Source organism: Marmota flaviventris, chromosome X, assembly GCF_047511675.1.
Source record: "Marmota flaviventris isolate mMarFla1 chromosome X, mMarFla1.hap1, whole genome shotgun sequence".
NCBI lineage: Eukaryota > Metazoa > Chordata > Mammalia > Rodentia > Sciuridae > Marmota > Marmota flaviventris.
In genome coordinates, this window is record NC_092518.1 from 61,360,254 (window position 1) to 61,377,920 (window position 17,667).

Consider the following 17,667-nt stretch of genomic DNA (forward strand, 5'->3'; position numbering starts at 1 on the left):
CATTTTGAGATGGAGTCTCACCATTCTACCTAGGCTATCCTTGAACTCCTGGGAACAACAATCCTCCTTCCTCAGCTGCCCAAATGATTGGAATTCAACCACACACCAAGGCATGCACTACCCTGAATCTGGCAAAGTTAATATTTTTTAATTGACAGACAACATTGTATGCATTTATTGTGTATAACATCATATTTTGAAGTATATATACGTTGTGGGATGCTTAAATTTAACTGATGAACATAGTTAACATTTTTGTGGTGAGAACATTTAGCCACTCTATTGTTTTCAAGACTACAACATATTATCATTAATTCTAGTTAACATGTGGCATAGTAGCTCTTTTGAACTTACTCTTTTTCTCTCCCAGTGCTGGGGATCAAACCAAGGGTCTTGTGCTTGCTAGGCAATCACTCTACCATTTAGCCATGTCCCCATGCCTTGAATTTACTCCTTCTATCTACCTGTAATTATATATCTTTTGGCCAGTATTTCTCCTATTCTCTAGTCTCCTTAACCTCATTCAAGTTGTTAAGGCTGGTCTTGAACTTGGAATCCTCCTGTCTCAGCCTCCTAATTTGCTAGAATTACAGACATGTGCCACCATGCCCAGATTATTGTGGTTCTTAATTGCAATTCCTGGTGATTAGTAATGTTGAACATTTTTCATATACCTATTGGTCATTAGCATTTTTCATATACCTATTCTCCTTTGAGAAATTTCTGTTTAGATCTTTTTCCCAATTTTAGAAATTCAGGTTATTTTTATTCTCATTATTGAGTTGTTTGAGTTTCTTATATATTTTAGATGTTAACTGCTCATCAGATTTATTGTTTGCAAACATTTTCTTCTATTTTGTAGATTGCCTCATCACTTGGTTGTATTTTTCCTTTGACATGTAGCTTTTTAGTTTGATGTAATTCCATTTGTCTATTTTTACTTTTATTGCCTGTGCTTTTGAGGTCATATAAAAAAATCATTGCCCTGAACAGTGCCATGGAACATTTTTCCTGTGTTTTTTTCTGGTAGTTTCATAGGTATGAAGCTTACATTTAAATCTTTACTCCAAACTTGGCATCCTGCTACTTGCCAGCAATCCCAGCAGTTTGGGAGGTTGAGGCAGGAGGATCTCAAGTTCAAAGCCAATCTCAGCAATTTAGCAAGGCACTAAGTAACTCAGCAAGGCCCTGTCTCTAAATGAAATACAAAAAAGGACTGGGGATAAGGCTCAGTGGTTATGTGCTCCTGGTTTCTATATCCAGTACATTAAAAAAAAACATAAATAAATAAATCTTTACTCCATTTTGATTTGATTTGACTTTTGTATTTAGTCAGAGCTAAGGGTCTAATTGCATTCAGTTTTCCCAACAGCATTTATTGAAAAGACTGTCCTTTTCCCAATGTGTATTATTGACACTTTTGTTGAAAGTCATTTGTCTACAGATTCATGGATTTATTTCTAGATTCTGTATTCTTTTCCATTGTTCTATGTGTCTGTTTTTATGCCAATAGCATGCTGTTTTTAAAGTTTGGAAGTATGATGCCTCCATCTTTGTTCTTTTAGCTCAAGATTGCTTTGGCTATTTGTTCTATACCACAATTTTCTTCCCCCCCCCCCCCTTTTTGGCACTGCAGATTGAACCCAGAGGTGCTCTAACACTGAACTGCATTCCCAGCCCATTTCATTTTTTTTTTTTTAATTTGAGACAAGGTCTCACTAAATTGCTTAGGCTGGCCTCAAACTTGTGATTCTACTGCATCAGCCTCCAGGCATGTGCCACTGTGCACAACTATACTCTAATTTTCTTAGTACTTTTTTTTGGTGGGGGGTGTGGTGCTGGGGATTGAACCCAGGGCCTTGTGTATGCGAGGCAAGCACTCTACCAACAGAGCTATATCCCTAGCCCTGTCTTAGTGTTTTTATGGGAAGTATTAGTAATCTCCTATTTTTCCCCAATGCCCCTCCTTTCCTTTTTCTCACTGTCCAAGATTAGGTTTTTGGCTAGTATTCGACCCTTTATCCCATTCTAATAAACTCTATGCATTGCTTGTTCTAATAAATTATTCATATTATTGTTTGTTTCACATTTTCAAATTCAAATCTTATTATGTCAGTCTTCTTAAAAGGTCTTAGTTGGTTTCAACCACAATATATAGAGTAATGTACAGTTCCTCAGTCTAGCATTCACATCTTTCTACCGCTCAACTTTATCCTTTGTTTTCTATCTTCTTGCCCTACCTCTATTCTCACTCATGGTGTGTGTGTGTGTGTGTACACATCTTTCCACTCTACAGGGTAGTTACTGTCTTTACATGCCTTATAACTGTGTTTCTCAAATAAACCACAGTAAAAGATATATTTAGAAAAAAAATTTGGACTGGCAGTGTGGCATTCATCTCGCGAGGCTGAGTCAAGAGTATTGTGAGTTCAAAGCAAGGATGAGCAATTTAGCAAGGCCCTAAGCAACTCAGCCAGACCCTGTCTCTAAATAAAACATTAAAAAGGGTTGGGGATATGGCTCAGTGGTTAAGTGCCCCTGGGTTCCATCACCAATACCAAAACAATTTTTTTTTCAATCTGTTACAAAGCAATACTTTTAAAATATAATAAGAGTAGATTCTTAATGTTTTAACTTCAGAGCAATGTTGAGTTACTATAAAGTTATCTAAGAGACTAATATGAATTTTAATACTTATAGCATTCCAACCAATAACAGATGGTTTGTAGAGCAGCACGAGTCCCTGAACAATACTTTGTGTAGTAGTGCCATAGACTTTTCTGAATTAGTGTCTTTCTTCATGCTCCTTTCTTCGCAGGAAATGCTCTTCTTCTCCAACTCCATTCATAGTGTTTGCTTATCAGAGTTCTGTTTATCTTTCAAATACGAGCTCAAATTTAGTTCCTTCAAAAAGCCTCATATGTGAGAATTAATCTCTTCTTTCCACATGTGCCCACAGTACTTCATTTAGAAGAAAACTACAGTGCTTATAACAGTCTTTTTTTTTATATACCTGGGATTTAATCCAAGGTGCTTTACCACTGAGTCACATCCCCAACCTGTTTTATTTTTGTATTTGGAGACAGGGTCTGAATAAGTTGCTTAGGCCTTTGCTAAGTTGCTGAGACTGGTCTTGAACTTGTGATCCTCCTGTCTCAGCCTCCTGAGTCGATTACAGGTGTGCACCACTGTACCCAGCTCAGTCAGTATTTTTTTACTGAGCTATAATTCACATACTCTGTAATTCACACATTAAAATGGCCAAATCCTTGGCTTTTAGTATATTCACAAGAGTTTTGCAACCATGGCCACAATCTTAATTTTAGAATATTTCTGTCACCCAAAACAAACCTTGTGCAGATTAGCAATCACTCTCCATTCCCCCCACCCCATACACCTTACTTTATTTATGCTTGTGTGTGTGTGTGTGTGTGTGTGTGTGTCTCCTTTAAAAAGTTGTGACTTCTTAGATGATAAAGGTTTGGGAAAGTGTTGTTATTTATCAGCAAGCAGTATTAAGACATCTAGATAGAGTGCAGTGTTTTTGTTTGTTTGTTTGTTGGTTGGTTGGTTGGTTGGTTGGTTGCTGGGGAATAACATGCTAGATAAGTGCTCTACCACTGAGCTGCAGCCCCATCCCTTTTTATTTTATTTTTTAAATTTTGAGACCGGGTCTCGTGAACATTTTACCTTCCTGCTTTAGCCTGCCAAATTGCTGGGATTAAAAGTATGTGCCCCCATGCCCAGCTGAGTACAATTATAACAGTTATTAATCATGCATTTCCTAATTGTTGAATTTATATGTCTCTCTGATTTAATTTTCAGAAAACTCTTGCTTTGGAAATGCCTTTGTGTGGGGTCTGGGAATGTAGTTTACTTGCCGTACTTGCCTAGCATGTTCGAGGCCCTGGGTTAAATCCTTGTTTTCATGAAAAAAATAAAAAAGTCTTTTGTGAACGTGTTTGTTTCTCACAATTTTGTTCCCTGAGAACTTACAGATGTCAAGGAAAACTACATCTGCTGATGATCATCCACTCAAAGCCTTAAATTTTCTTTTCTTTTTTTCTTAATTTTTCTCCCTTTCCTGGGTTCAACATGTTAGCAGGGGTTTTAAAATAAAGCAACATGTACTGGATCAACTGTTCTGGTGCAGATTTTCTTCCTATATAATTCTATGACAGTATTTTTATTCTTTTGACAAATTTGTTTTCCAGGAAGACCACTCTGGATTTTCCTATTTTGTGAGTGTTGATCTAAAGATATTTGATATATCTCCACCTACTCTGGGAGTAATTCATTGTTCCCTCCTTTATGTTCTCAAACATTTGTCCGTGCTATAACTTTAGCATTCAAGCATGCTACATTACTGTAGTTATAAATGTGTTTGTCTTCCTTGCTAGACTGTTAAGATTCTTGCAAATAGGAATTTCATCTTATTGATTTGTATTTCCTCCAAGAGCCCAGCCAAGTAGTTATGCAAGGTGAAGTTAAGTGTTTAATAAATGTTTGTTAAGTGGATGAATGATAAGAAAATTCATTTGTAGAGTGGAGTGTCATGGGATATGTTTAGCCTTTTGGTCTGTGAATACATTTCAAATGGAAAGGAATAAATCTTTAAAACTATCTATCAGGTTGGGAATATAGCTCTGTTGGTGGAGTGCCTGACTTGCATGCACAAGGCCCTGGGTTCAATCACCAGCACCACAAAACAAAAAACAAACAAACAAAAAAATCTATCAGTCTTCAGTAAGAAAAACAAGAACCCTCCAAGTGGAGCATGGTAGCATATTTTGTAATCTGAGACTCTGGGAGTCTGGGGCTGGAGATCAAAATTTAGAGGGCAGCCTCAGCAATTTAGCAAGACCCATAGCAAATTAGCAAGCTCTCTCAAAATAAAAGTTAAAACTTAATTAAAAAAAATACCCCTCAAGTGATTAGCTTTTATGCTATCTGCTCTGATAGAGGATGTAGGAATAGGAAATGAAAGCCAAACCTCTTACCACATGAGGGAGAAATAATGCTTCAGAAACTCATTCCTGAAAGGAATACATACCTTTTAAAAACACCATTGATGGCCCAGGCCGGTAATTCCAGCTACTCCAGAGGCTAAAGCAGGAAGATCGCCAGTTCAAGGCCAGCCTTGGCAATTTAGGAAAATCCTGTCTCAAAACGAAATTAAAATGTCTGGGGATATAGATCAGTGATATAGCACCACTGGTTTCAATCCTAGTACCAGAAAAAAATTGTGTGTGTGTGTGTGTGTGTGTGTGTGTGTTCTGGCAACTCTTTCCAATTGATTAGGTATAGATTTGTAGCTGCCTATGTTTAATCCCATTCTCTCAAAAGGGCCAGTCTCTGTTTACCTAAATTTAACTTTTTGTCTTTGACACATATAACAAGAAAACCTCAAAGATAGTTCTAATTTCAAAGCAAATAGTAGCTGGGTATGGTGGTGCATGCTTTTAATCCCAGCAACTCAGGAGGCTGAGGCAGGAGTATCACAAGTTTGAGGGCAGCCTCAGCCCTAAGCAACTTAGGGAAACCCCATCTCAAAACAAATTAAGAGGGGTTGGGGATATAGCTCAGTGGTAAAGAGCCCTTGGGTTAAATCCTAAGTACCCAAAATTAAAAAAATAAAAATAAAAGCAAATTGTCATTTTCCTATACTAGAACATTCTTATGAAATTTATTCATTTATTATTTTTTTTTACCAAACACATGTTTACCATTTTTTTTCTCCAGGTACTGGGAATTGAATCCAGGATTGCTCCAACACTGAGCTACAACCCAACCCCTTTTTAATTTTTTTTTAATTTGAAGACAGGGTCTCACTAACTTGCCTAGGCTAGCTTTGAATTTTTGATTCTTCTGTCTCAGCTTCCTTAGTTGCTAGCATTATAGGTGTGTATCACCACTCCAAGCCATATGTTTATTTTTAATGACACATAATTCTTGTATATATTTATAAAATACAGTGCAATATTTGAATACATGCATATATTGCATAATGATCAACTTAGGGAAACCAATATATTCAAGATATCACAAACATCATTTCTTGTGGTGAGTCCATTTAAAACCCCCTTCTATTGATTTTTAAATATATATTACATTATTGTTAAATATGATGTAATAAAAACATCAGAACTTATTCATTCTATTTAATTATGTTTGTACCCATTGGTTAATCTCTCCTTATTCCTCTAGCTTCCCTGCCCTCTCCAGTCTCTGGTAATCACTGTTCTATTGTTTTACTTCTATGAGAACAGTTTTGTGTTTTTTTTTTTAGATTTTAAACGTAAGTAATATCATGCAGTATTTGTCTTTCTGTGCCTGGCTTATTTCATTTAATATAATGTTCAATCCACATTATTATAAAATGTTAGAATTTTGTTCTTCTTATAACTGAATAATATTCCATTTCATATATATGCCATATTTTATTTGTTCATCCATGGATGGATACTTAGCAAAATCAACCTATTTTAAATAGTGCTGAAATACATAGCGGTCCAAAAATTTCAGCATACTTATTTCTTTTGGACATATATCCAGTTATGGGACTGCTGGGTCATGTGGTAGTTCTATTTTTAATGTTTTGAGGAACTTCCATATTGTTTTCCATAATGGACATTAATAAATATTTTTTTGGTACCAAGGATTGAACTCAGAGGAACTTTACTATTAAGCTACATTACATCCCCAGCCCTTTTTAAAAATTTTTGATTTGTTATATATGACAACAGAATGCATTACAACTCATATAACACATATAGAGCACAATTTTTCATATCTCTGGTTGTACACACAATAGAATCACATCCTTTGTGTCTTCTTACATGTACTTAGGGTAATGATGACCATTGCCTTATACCATCTTTCCAACCCTTATGCTCCCTCCCTTCCTCTCCCTTCCCTTTGCCCTATCTAGGGTTCCTTTAATCCTCTCATCCCCCTGACCCCAACAGCATATTATGGATCAGCATCCTTAGAACAGACAAATCATTTGGCATTTGTTTTTTGGGGATTGGCTAATATCACTTAGCATTATATAGAGAGCCTACTAATTGGAACAAATTCTCATCACATGCATGTCAGATAGAGCTCTAATCTCTAGAATATATAAATAACTCAAAAATCTTAACAACAAAAAACAAATAAGCCAATCAATAAATAGGCCAAGTTACTGAAAAGACACTTTTAAGAAGAGGATGTACAATCAATCAAAAATGTTCAATATCTCTAGAAATTAGAGAAATGCAAATCAAAACTACTCTAAGGTTTCATCTCACCCCAGGCCCTTTTTTTCCTTTTATTTTGAGACAGAGTCTTGCTAAATTTTTTAGGGCCTCACTAAGTTGCTGAGGTTGGATTTGAACTTGCCATCCTCCTGCCTCAGTCTCTGGAGCTGCTGGGATTACAGGTCTGCAACACTGCTCCTGGCCTAATATACATTCTTACTAACAGTCTGCAAGTTCTCCCTTTTCATCACATCTTCACTAACATTTGTTATCATTTGTCTTTCTTATAATAGTTATTATAACGACTTTAACAAGAGTTAGGTGAAATCTTACTGTGGTTTTGACTTGCATTTTCTTGATGATTAGTGATGTTGAGCATTTGTTTATATACCTGTTGGTCACTTGTATATCTTCTCAAATGTCTGTTTAAGTCTTTTGCCTGCTTTTAAATTGGATTATTTTGTTATTGAATTGAGTTCCTTACATATTCTAAATATTAACTTCTTGTCAGATGTATATTTTGTATTTTGTATCTTCTCCCATTTGTTAGGTTGTCTCTTCATTCTTTTTTTGGAGGGGTGGGTACCAGAGATTAAACTCAGGGGCACTCAACCACTGAGCCATATCCCCACCCTATTTTGTATTTAGAGACAGGGTCTCACTGAGTTGCTTAATGCCTCACTTTTTACTAAGGATGGCTTTGAACTCGTGATCCTCCTGTCTTAGCCTCCCGAGCCACTGGGATTACAGGCATGTGCTACCACACCTGGCTCTTTATTCAATTTTGAGTTGATTTTTTTTGCATGTATAATGAATGATAGGGGCTCCGGTTTTATTCTTCTTCATATGGATATCCAATTACCCAGTATCACTTATTAAAGAGACTTTCCTTTTCCTAGTGTATATTTTTGACACCTTTGTTGAAGATCATGTACATGTGTGGATTTTTTTCTGAGTTCTCTCTTCTGTTCCACTGATCTATGTATCTGTTTTTTATGCCACTATCATGTTCGTTTGGTTCCTAGACCTTTGTATTATCATCATTGTCATCATTTGTTGTACTGGGAAGTGAACTCAGGGGAACTTTACCACTAAAGTATACCGCAGATTTTAAAATTTTATTTATTTATTTTTAAGACAGAGTCTTGCTAAAGCTGGCCTCAAACTTGTGATCCTCCTTCTTCCTGAGTAGCTGGGATTACAAGCATGCACCACCCCTGTGCCCAGCTGTATTATATTTTGAGGTTTGGTAGTGTGATGATGCCTCAGTTTTGATCAATCTCTCCTTCTTTCTTTGTTTCTTTCATTGTTTGTTTGTTTGTTTCTTTCTTTCTTTCTTTGTATTGGGAATTGAACTCAGAACCTCACACATGGTAGTCCAGCACTCTACCACTGAGCTATATGCTCAGCTCCCTTTTAAAATTCATTTTGAGACAGACAGTGTCTCACTGTGTTGTTCAGGCTGGCCTCAAATTTCTGATCCTCCTGCCTTAGCCTCCCATGTAACTGAGATTATTGGGGGTGGGGGGCACCACTATGCATGGTTATGTTTGATCTTATTGATCCAGAATTACATTAACTTTTCAGGGTCTTTTGTGGTTCCCTAGAATTTTAGAGGTTCTTTTGTATTTCTGAAAAGAATACCATTGATATTTTAATAGGAATTGCATTAAGTTTATAGGTTGCTTTTTATAGCATGTACATGTTAACATCATTGGTTCTTCCAGCCCATGAACATGGGATATCTTTCTATTTATTTGTGTCCTCTTCAATTTCTTTCATTAGTGTTTCCTAGTTTTCAATTTAGAGATTATTCACTTAAATATATTCCTGGGCAATTTTTGGTAGCTATTCTAAGTGGAATCAGTTGCCTGATTTGTTATTTATATAGCTCACTATTTTAAAATGCATTTTTAGTGCAATTGTAGTTATACATAACAGTTGGGTTTATTTTGACATAATCATAAATTCATGGAATTGAATTTGCTCCATTTCAGTCCCCAGTACCTCTTCTTTTCCCTCTATCCTCCCCCTATTCCCTTTCCTCTGCTCTACAAGTCTTCCATTTATTTATTTACTTACTGGTGCTATATAGATATACCTAAAAGTAGAATTCACTGTTGTATATTTATATATGTACATAACATTTGTCAAATTCATTACACATTTCTTCCCCTTTTCCATCCCTATTATCATCCCCCTCAATCTCTCTTCTCTACTCCACTGATATTCCCTCTATCCTTACAAAGTCAGACCACCCGTCATTTTCCCCCTTACTTTGCTGTAGTTTTTGCATGAGAGAAAACATTCAACCCTTGATTTTCTGGGTCTGACTTAGTTCACTTAGCATGATGTTCTCTTACTGGCAAATGCCTTGATTTTATTATTCTTTGTGGTTGAATAAAACTCCATTGAATATATGTGCTACTTTTTCTTTATTCATTCATCTGTTGACGGGCATCTGGGCTAGTTCCATAACTTGTCTATTGTGAGTTGGACTGCTATAGACATTAATGTGGCTGCATTCCTATAATTTGCTGATTTTAGATCTTTTTGGAAATATACTAAGGAGTGTGATAACTAACTCATATGGTGGTTTCATTCCTATTTTTTTTTTTTTTTTAGGAATCTCTATCTGGTTTTCAAGACTTATTTGAAGTCTCACCAATACTATATAAGCCTGTGTTTTCTCCCACATCCTTGCCAGCATGTATTTGTGTTCTTGTTGATTGACATTCTAATTGAAGTGAGATGGAATCTCATTGTGGTTTTGATTTTCATTTTTCCTGATTTCCAGGAATATTGAATATTTTTTATGTATATGTTGACCATTTGTATTTCTTCTTTGAAATGCTACTGATTTTTGTATGTTGATTTTATATCCTGCAGCCTTACTGGATTCATTTATTAGTTCCAGCTGATTTCTTTTTGTAGTTGTAGTGGTAGTCTTTAGCTTTTCTATATATTAAAGACAATGTTGGCAGCAAACAGGAATATTTGACTTCTTTTCCAAATTATGCTTTTTACTCCTTTATCTTGCCTTATTGCTCTGCTTAGGATTTCTGTGGTTTATTGGATACAAGTGGTCAAAGTGGGTATACTTCTTTGTTCCTGATCTCAGAGGGAAAGATTTCATGTCTTCCCATTTAGTATGAGATTGCTTGTGGGTTTGTCATGTGTAGATTTATTGTGTATCTTGTACACTTAATTTTTTGAAGGTTTATTATTATAGTGAACACCTAGACTTTCTGAACTGTGTATAACATGCTTTGTCATGGAGGACAGATATGACCTAGAAAATGTTCCTTGGTGTACTTATCAGGCAAACATACTCAGGATGCAAGCATAAGGGCACAAGTGGATGATCTACTCAGGAGGGTCCTAACTACCCTGTTGAATTTTAAGGTGTGATAATACTGTATTATCACCTTGTTTCACATGTGAAAATATAATTTGCGTGGAATTCAATAATTCAAAATTTGGGATTACTTACTCTTTTAGGTAATGAGGTGGTGTTCAAAGTTTTTGCACATAGGTAGCTGAAATTAATGCAGAGAAAATCAGGTTTAGGACAAAAAGGGCAAACTACATTAAGAATATTAACAAAGACAGAATGATACAACACTTAAAGATAAAAGGTCAAGGGATCTAGGGATGTAGCTCTAATATAAATATGGCCTAGTTTTTATCCCCAAACCACCCTCTGACATGATGAAGAAAAAAAATCTTCTCTCTCTCTCTATCTCTTTTCTTCTAAGTACTGGGCATTGAAACCCGGGATGTTTACCACTGAGCCTTATCCCCAGCCTTTTTTTTTTTTTTCATTTTGAGACTGGGTCTTGATAAATTCTTTGGGTCTCACTAAGCTGTTGAGGCTGGTCGTTTAGATTACAGGCATGCACCACTGGGCCCAGCAAAGATCTCTTTTATTCCCATATTAAGTTTAATTCAGTGGAGGGATTTGGATGTAGGCAACTGTAGACTGATTTCTAGCTTTTTCCATAGAAGAACACTTTATTGTCCCAGGTTAACTAGGAAATAAAAAGCTGATTAGGCCTTAAAAAGAAAGTAGTTACTATGTAGAAATATTGATGTATAAATGCCCAGAGTGCAATATTTCAAAAGAAATAATTTAAATTTGAGATTGCCCTCAATTGGATATCAGCTGTTGATTTCTCCCTAGCAAAGTATATTGAGATTCCTCATGACATTAAGAAAAAGTTTAACTTCTCTTAAAATATGCTGATCTTTTTAATTATGAAACTTTGAAAGTAAGGACAAATAATTTAAAGACATAAATTTTAGTCATTCTTCAGACTTGCGTTCAAATATAGGATAATAATTTCCCTTTTGCTACCCCCCCAAAATTTATGAGTGATGTTTCAAGTCCACGAAAGAGATTTACTATACCAACTATTGCTGTTAGTCTATGATGGCATAAAGGATGTGATTCACTTTCTAATCAGCTCATTTAAAAATATATTATTCACAATTTGGTATAGGACAGAATCTTTTTAGATGTCTTCCTGAGGGAAGGCAGAAAAGGAATGTTAGATTTCTTAATATAAGAGAAAACATTAAATAATGTTTCAGAAACAGTATTTTAATTTTATAAATACTGTGGCTAATAGCTACTGATATAATTTTCCCTTCCTTGCTTAGTTTCTGTGAACTATGAATCTCTGAATATGTTCATAAATCCAGATTCCTAAATGAAATTAAAGAAATAGGATGGGTGGGCTGGAGTTGTGGCTCAGTGGTAGAGCACTTGTTTGGCATATGTGAGGTACTGGGTTCTATCTTCAGCACCACATAAAATAATAAATAACATAAAGGTATTATGTTCATCTACAACTATTTTTTAAAAAAGAAATAGGGGGCTGGGGTTGTGGTTCAGTGGTAAGCTCTCGCCTAGCATGTGCAAGGCCTTGGGTTCAGTCCTCTACACCACATAAAAATAAATAAAATAAAGGTATTAAAAAAAGAAATAGAATGGGTAAGCCACGTCTAGTTTAAACAATTATTTGAAATAACTCATGCTGCCATTGCCATCTTTTCCCAACTCCCTATTAATCAGCACATATGACTGCACCTGGTAAGTGACAGTTGACAGTTGTAGTTGTGCTATGTGTGTATGTGAGGTACTAGAAATGCATCTCAGGCCTCACACATGTTAAGTACTTTATTACTGAGCTATGGCCCCAGCCTGATTCCTCTTTTTCAAATAGTATACCTTACTAGTTCCAACTATACCTTCTCTGAATTAGTTATGCAGTCATGTTTGTGACATTTTTTCTTACATTAAAAGACATATAATCAATCAACAAACATATGAAAAAATGTTCAACATTGCTAGCAATTAGAGAAATGCAAATAAAAACTACTCTAAGGTGCTGGGGCTGGGGCTCAGCAGTAGCTCACTTTCCTGGCATGTGTGAGGCACTGGGTTCACTTCTCAGCACCCCATATAAATAAATAAAATAAAGGTATATCAACAACTTAAAAAAAACTACTCTAAGATTTCATCTCACTCCAGTCAGAATGGCAGATATCAAAAATACAAACAACAATAAGTATTGGAAAGGATGTGGGGAAATAGGGACACTCATACACTGCTGGTGGGACTGCAAATTGGTGCAGCCAATATGGAAAGCAGTATGGAGATTCCTTGGAAAACTGGGAATGGAACCACCATTTGACCCAGCTATCCCATTCCTTGGTCTATACCCAAAGGACTTAAAAACAGCATACTACAGGGACATAGCCACATCAATGTTTATAGCAGCACAATTCACAATAGCTAAATTGTGGAACCAACCTAGATATCCTTCAATAGATGAATGGATAGGGAAATTTTGGTATGTATACACAATGGAATATTACTCAGCATTAAAAGAGAATAAAATCATGGCATTTGCAAGTAAATGGATGGAGTCAGAGAATGTAATGCTGAGTGAAGTTAACCAATCCCAAAAAACCAAAGGCCTTGTCTTTGATATGAGGATGCTGACTTGTAATGGTGATGGGAAAGAAGCATGGGAGGAACGGAGGAACTTTAGATAGGGCAAAGAGTGGGGAGGGGCAGGGAGGGGGCAAAGGGGTAGGAATTATGGTATAGTGAGTTAGATATCATTACCCTAAGTACATGTATGTAAGACACGAATGGTGTGAAAATACTTTGTGTACAATCAGTGACCTGAAAAATTGTGATATATATGTGTAATATGAAATGAATTACATTCTGCCATCATGTATAATGAATTAGAATAAATAAATAATTTAAGAAAAAAGACATATAAGGAATGGGGCTGTAGCTCAATGGTAAAACGCTTGCCTCTTCCGTGTAAGGCACTGGATTCGATACTCACAACCACATAAAAATAAAGATACTGTGTGTTCATCTACAACTAATATGTGTGTGTGTGTGCGTGTATGTATGTATAAAAGACATATAAAAGCAGGACACTGTGGGGTATGCCTGTAATCCCTGCAACTCGGGAGGCTGTGGCAGGATTGCAAGTTGGAGGTAGCCTCAGCAGCTAAGTAAGGCGCTAAACAACTTAGAGAGACCCTGCCTCTAAATACATAAATAAATAATTAGAGGCTAAGGATGTCACCCAGTGGGTAAGTCAACTCTGGATTTAATCACTAGTACAAAATAAAATTACATATAAACTGAACACAGTGGAACAAATCTGTAATCCCACTTGAGGATTACTCAGAAGCTTGAGGCAAGAGGATTGTGAGTCTGGGGATAGCATGGGCAACATATCAAGACCTTGTCTCAACCCTCATTCTAGATGAGAATAGGCACTGTCAATCAGTGTCTAAAATTGGTCAGTGTGGCTAAATTGACACAGTTTATGCTTCTATCACAGTATATGTATTGCAATGGTGACAATGAGACCTGTAACATTTTGCTTAAGCTCACAAGTGAAAATAGGTAATAAGAAAAATGCTGGCATTTCAATATTAAAAATGATTAATGAGGGGCTAGGGTTGTGGCTCAATGGTAGAGCACTCACTTAACATGCATGAGGCACTGGGTTTGATCCTCAGCACCACGTAAATATAAAGATATTGTGTCCACCTATAACTCAAAAATTAAATATTTTTAAAAAATGATTAATGAAACAAGTACTTTCTGCAGTTCAAGTTCTAGAAAAAGAAGACCCTAAGAAGCAAAATAAAAAATGCCTATTCATTCATACACAATTACCTCTGTTTTCTCTTTAAAAAAAATAATGAGGATGATTTTTTTTTCTTTTTGTGGTGCTGGGGATTGAACCCAGGGCCTTGTGCATGCTAGGCAAGCACTCTACGAACTTAGCTATATCCCCAGCCCCCACGAGGATGATTTTTTGTTGTTGCTTTCATTTTACTTTATTATTTGCTTAGCATCTATTTTTGTACATATTAATGGAGTTCAGTGAGATATAAATTATTGATATATAATATGTAATAGTATTTACATAATGCATATATTATGTACATTACATAATATATGATATTATATTGCATATATTATATAATATCCAATATTATATTGCACATATGCATTATATATTATATATTGTGTACAATACATACTATATAATACAAATGCACATTTTATATATATATCAGAATCTTAGTTTCTATACTCAGGCTGACCTTGAACTCCTTAGTTCGAGTGATCTTTCTGCCTCCTCCTCCTCAGTAACTGGGACCACAAACATGTCCCACTGTATTCCAGCGTGATATTTTAACAGCTATATACAGCATGCATTGATCAAATTAGGGTAATTAGCTTTTCTCCCTCCTATGTTTCTTTATGTTTGGATCATTTGATCTCTCTTCTGTGTCTTCCCAAAATATACAATAAGGTATTCTGAGCTGGAGAACACCAGAACTTATTCCTGATATCTAGCTATGTTTTAGTACCCATTATCCAACTTCCTTATATCCACCCTCCCAACCCACCTACCACTTTGAAACCTCTGGTAATCACCATTATTTTCTGCATTCAGGTCCATGTTTTTAGCTTTCACATGTAAGAGAAAAACATTGTCTTTCAGTGTCTGACATAATGTTTGACATAATGCCTTCCATTTCTATCCATTTTGCTGCAAATGACAGGATTTTATTTTTATTTGTGGCTGAAGAATATTACATTTTATATACAAGCCATATTTTCTTTATCCTTTCATCTGGTAATGGGCACCTAGGTTGACTCCTTATCTTAACTATTGTGAATAGTGTTCCAATAAACATGGAAGTGCAGGAATCTCATTAGTATGCTGATTTTTATTTTCCTTTGGATATACACTCAGAAGGATTGCTGGATCTTATGGTAGATCTATTTCTAATGTTTTATGGAGCCTCTGTACTGGCTATACCCCACTAACAGTGTTTTGAGCTTTCTTTTCACCACATTCTCACCAGCACATTATTTGTTTTAAATATTTTTTACTTGTAGCTGTACTTAATACCTTTATTTTAATGTGGTACTTAAGATCAAACCCAATGCCTCTCATGTGCCAGCCCACACATTATTTTTTGACTGTCTGATAATCTCTGTTTTTACTGGAGTGATGTAATATCACATGGTGGTTTTGGTGTGTGTTTCCCTGATAACTACATGTTGAACATTTTTTATATATTTGTTAATCATTTGTATTTCTTTTGTGAAATCTCTACTTATATCTTTAGTCCATTATTAATTGGATTATTTGGCTTTTTGTTCATGATTTTTCAGAAGCATGTGATCTAGTTTGTCATCTCTCCAAGTGTCTCAAGCTTCTCCTTTCTCATACTGCCTTCCTTTTCATGGTTTTTAAAGGGTGAGAAAGACACTAAAAGAGGATGAAACAAATCACTATTTTTTCCCATTGTTATCTTTGAGATAATAAAATCACTACATATAGGGAATATTGCAGAAATTTGAAGCTATTGCTTAATATGGGTCTTGAGAATTATATATAGATCTTCAATGGTCCATGCTTTCACACTAGTACTCTAAAATCGTACATCTTTTCATATAAACAAAGTAAAATAAGCTATTGAGATTTCACTTCTCAAGTTTGAAATTAGGCTATTATGGTACATTAATTTAGTGTGTAGTCCAGTAAAATATTTCACATTATTTCTTATTTATTCTAGTGATTCTAGCTTTCCTTTCAGAGTTTATTCTATTATCTTTGTGTTTTTGTTTCACTAGATGGTTTCCGAAAGGTGCTTGCAATGGAAAATGGAAAGGTTTTACAAAGGAAGACATTAACTATGGAATTTCAACATCCATTCTTCAAAAAGGGAGGATCCAGCCTTCTAGAAAACATCAAGCGCAAGGTAAGGGGACTGTTGCCACAAACTCTTCTGTAGCATTTTGGGCAGTGGCTAGTTTTTCCTTAATCTAAATATTTCAGTTTTTGTAAGTTTTAAGGGTCAAGTTGCTGGAATTTGGCAATTGGAAATTCATTTGCTAGGTACTTTTTCTAGTTCTCTAGAAAGATGACTTTTAGATATCAGTTTATCTATAGACTTATTATTATGCTTCCTTGGTATATTTTATTGCCATTTCATCTTTTTCTCATGCAGATGGGAATATAACATTTTAGCAAGTAAGCAGAAGAGACAAGGTTAAATTATAAATTAGTAACTATTTATATTTTTCCTAACATACAAGATAACTGCTGAACTTGCCTGTTCACTCCCAGAGCTAATTATTAGTCAAGGCAGAATAGTAATAAAGTTTTCCATTCATGAGATGTCTATGTATGTAGATACTTTGCATGAACCTATGTATAGATGACATCAGTGTACTGGAAGTTTAAGACCAAAATCAAAACCAGAAAGATTTGGATTATCACTTAGATTAGTGGTTCTCATTATATGATTTGTGAACACCCTAACTTTCTTGAGACATTTTTTCAGGGACCTGTGAGATTGAAACTATTTTCTTAATAATACAAAGATTTCTTGGCTTTTTTCACTCTTTATTCTTTCCTGAGTACAGTGGAATATCTCCAAGGTTACATGATGTCTGATTGCATCATCACTCTAATATTAATACATAATGTACATATTATTGTAAATTTCTTTTGGTACTAGGGATTTAACCCCAGGGTGCTTCACCAGTGGGCTGTCTCCCCAGTCTCCCCCCTTCCCCTTTAAGACTGGATCTCACTAAGTTGCTTAGAGCCTTGTTAATTTACCAAGGCTGGTCTTGAACTTGTGATCCTCCTGTCTCAGCTTCCCAACCCACTGGGATTACAGGTGTGCCCAGAAATTAATAAATATTCAAAATTTTATCAAATTTAAATTCTGATATGGTAAATATTGACAAATATAAGCCATATAAATAAAACCATAGTTTTCATCTTAGATGTGGTGACCTTGGAATGACCTTCCCATTCTGTGAGGTAGAAGAATGAAGAACAAAGCTAAA

The 17,667-nt window shown here is 35.5% G+C and overlaps 1 protein-coding gene and 1 non-coding gene across 2 annotated transcripts in view; both read left to right on the forward strand.

Annotated features, from left to right (window-relative positions):
• LOC114093121 (heat shock factor protein 3-like) overlaps window positions 1–17,667 on the forward strand; it is a 51,973-nt gene that overhangs the window by 12,946 nt on the left and 21,360 nt on the right. The window contains exon 3 of the mRNA XM_071606071.1: window positions 16,441–16,568. Within this exon, the coding sequence (XP_071462172.1) occupies window positions 16,441–16,568 (128 nt within the window). The remainder of the gene's footprint in view (window positions 1–16,440; window positions 16,569–17,667) is intronic.
• LOC114093166 (small nucleolar RNA SNORA1) lies at window positions 14,029–14,159 on the forward strand. Its single transcript, XR_003582868.1, has one exon. It is a non-coding gene; the product is annotated as a small nucleolar RNA SNORA1 (small nucleolar RNA).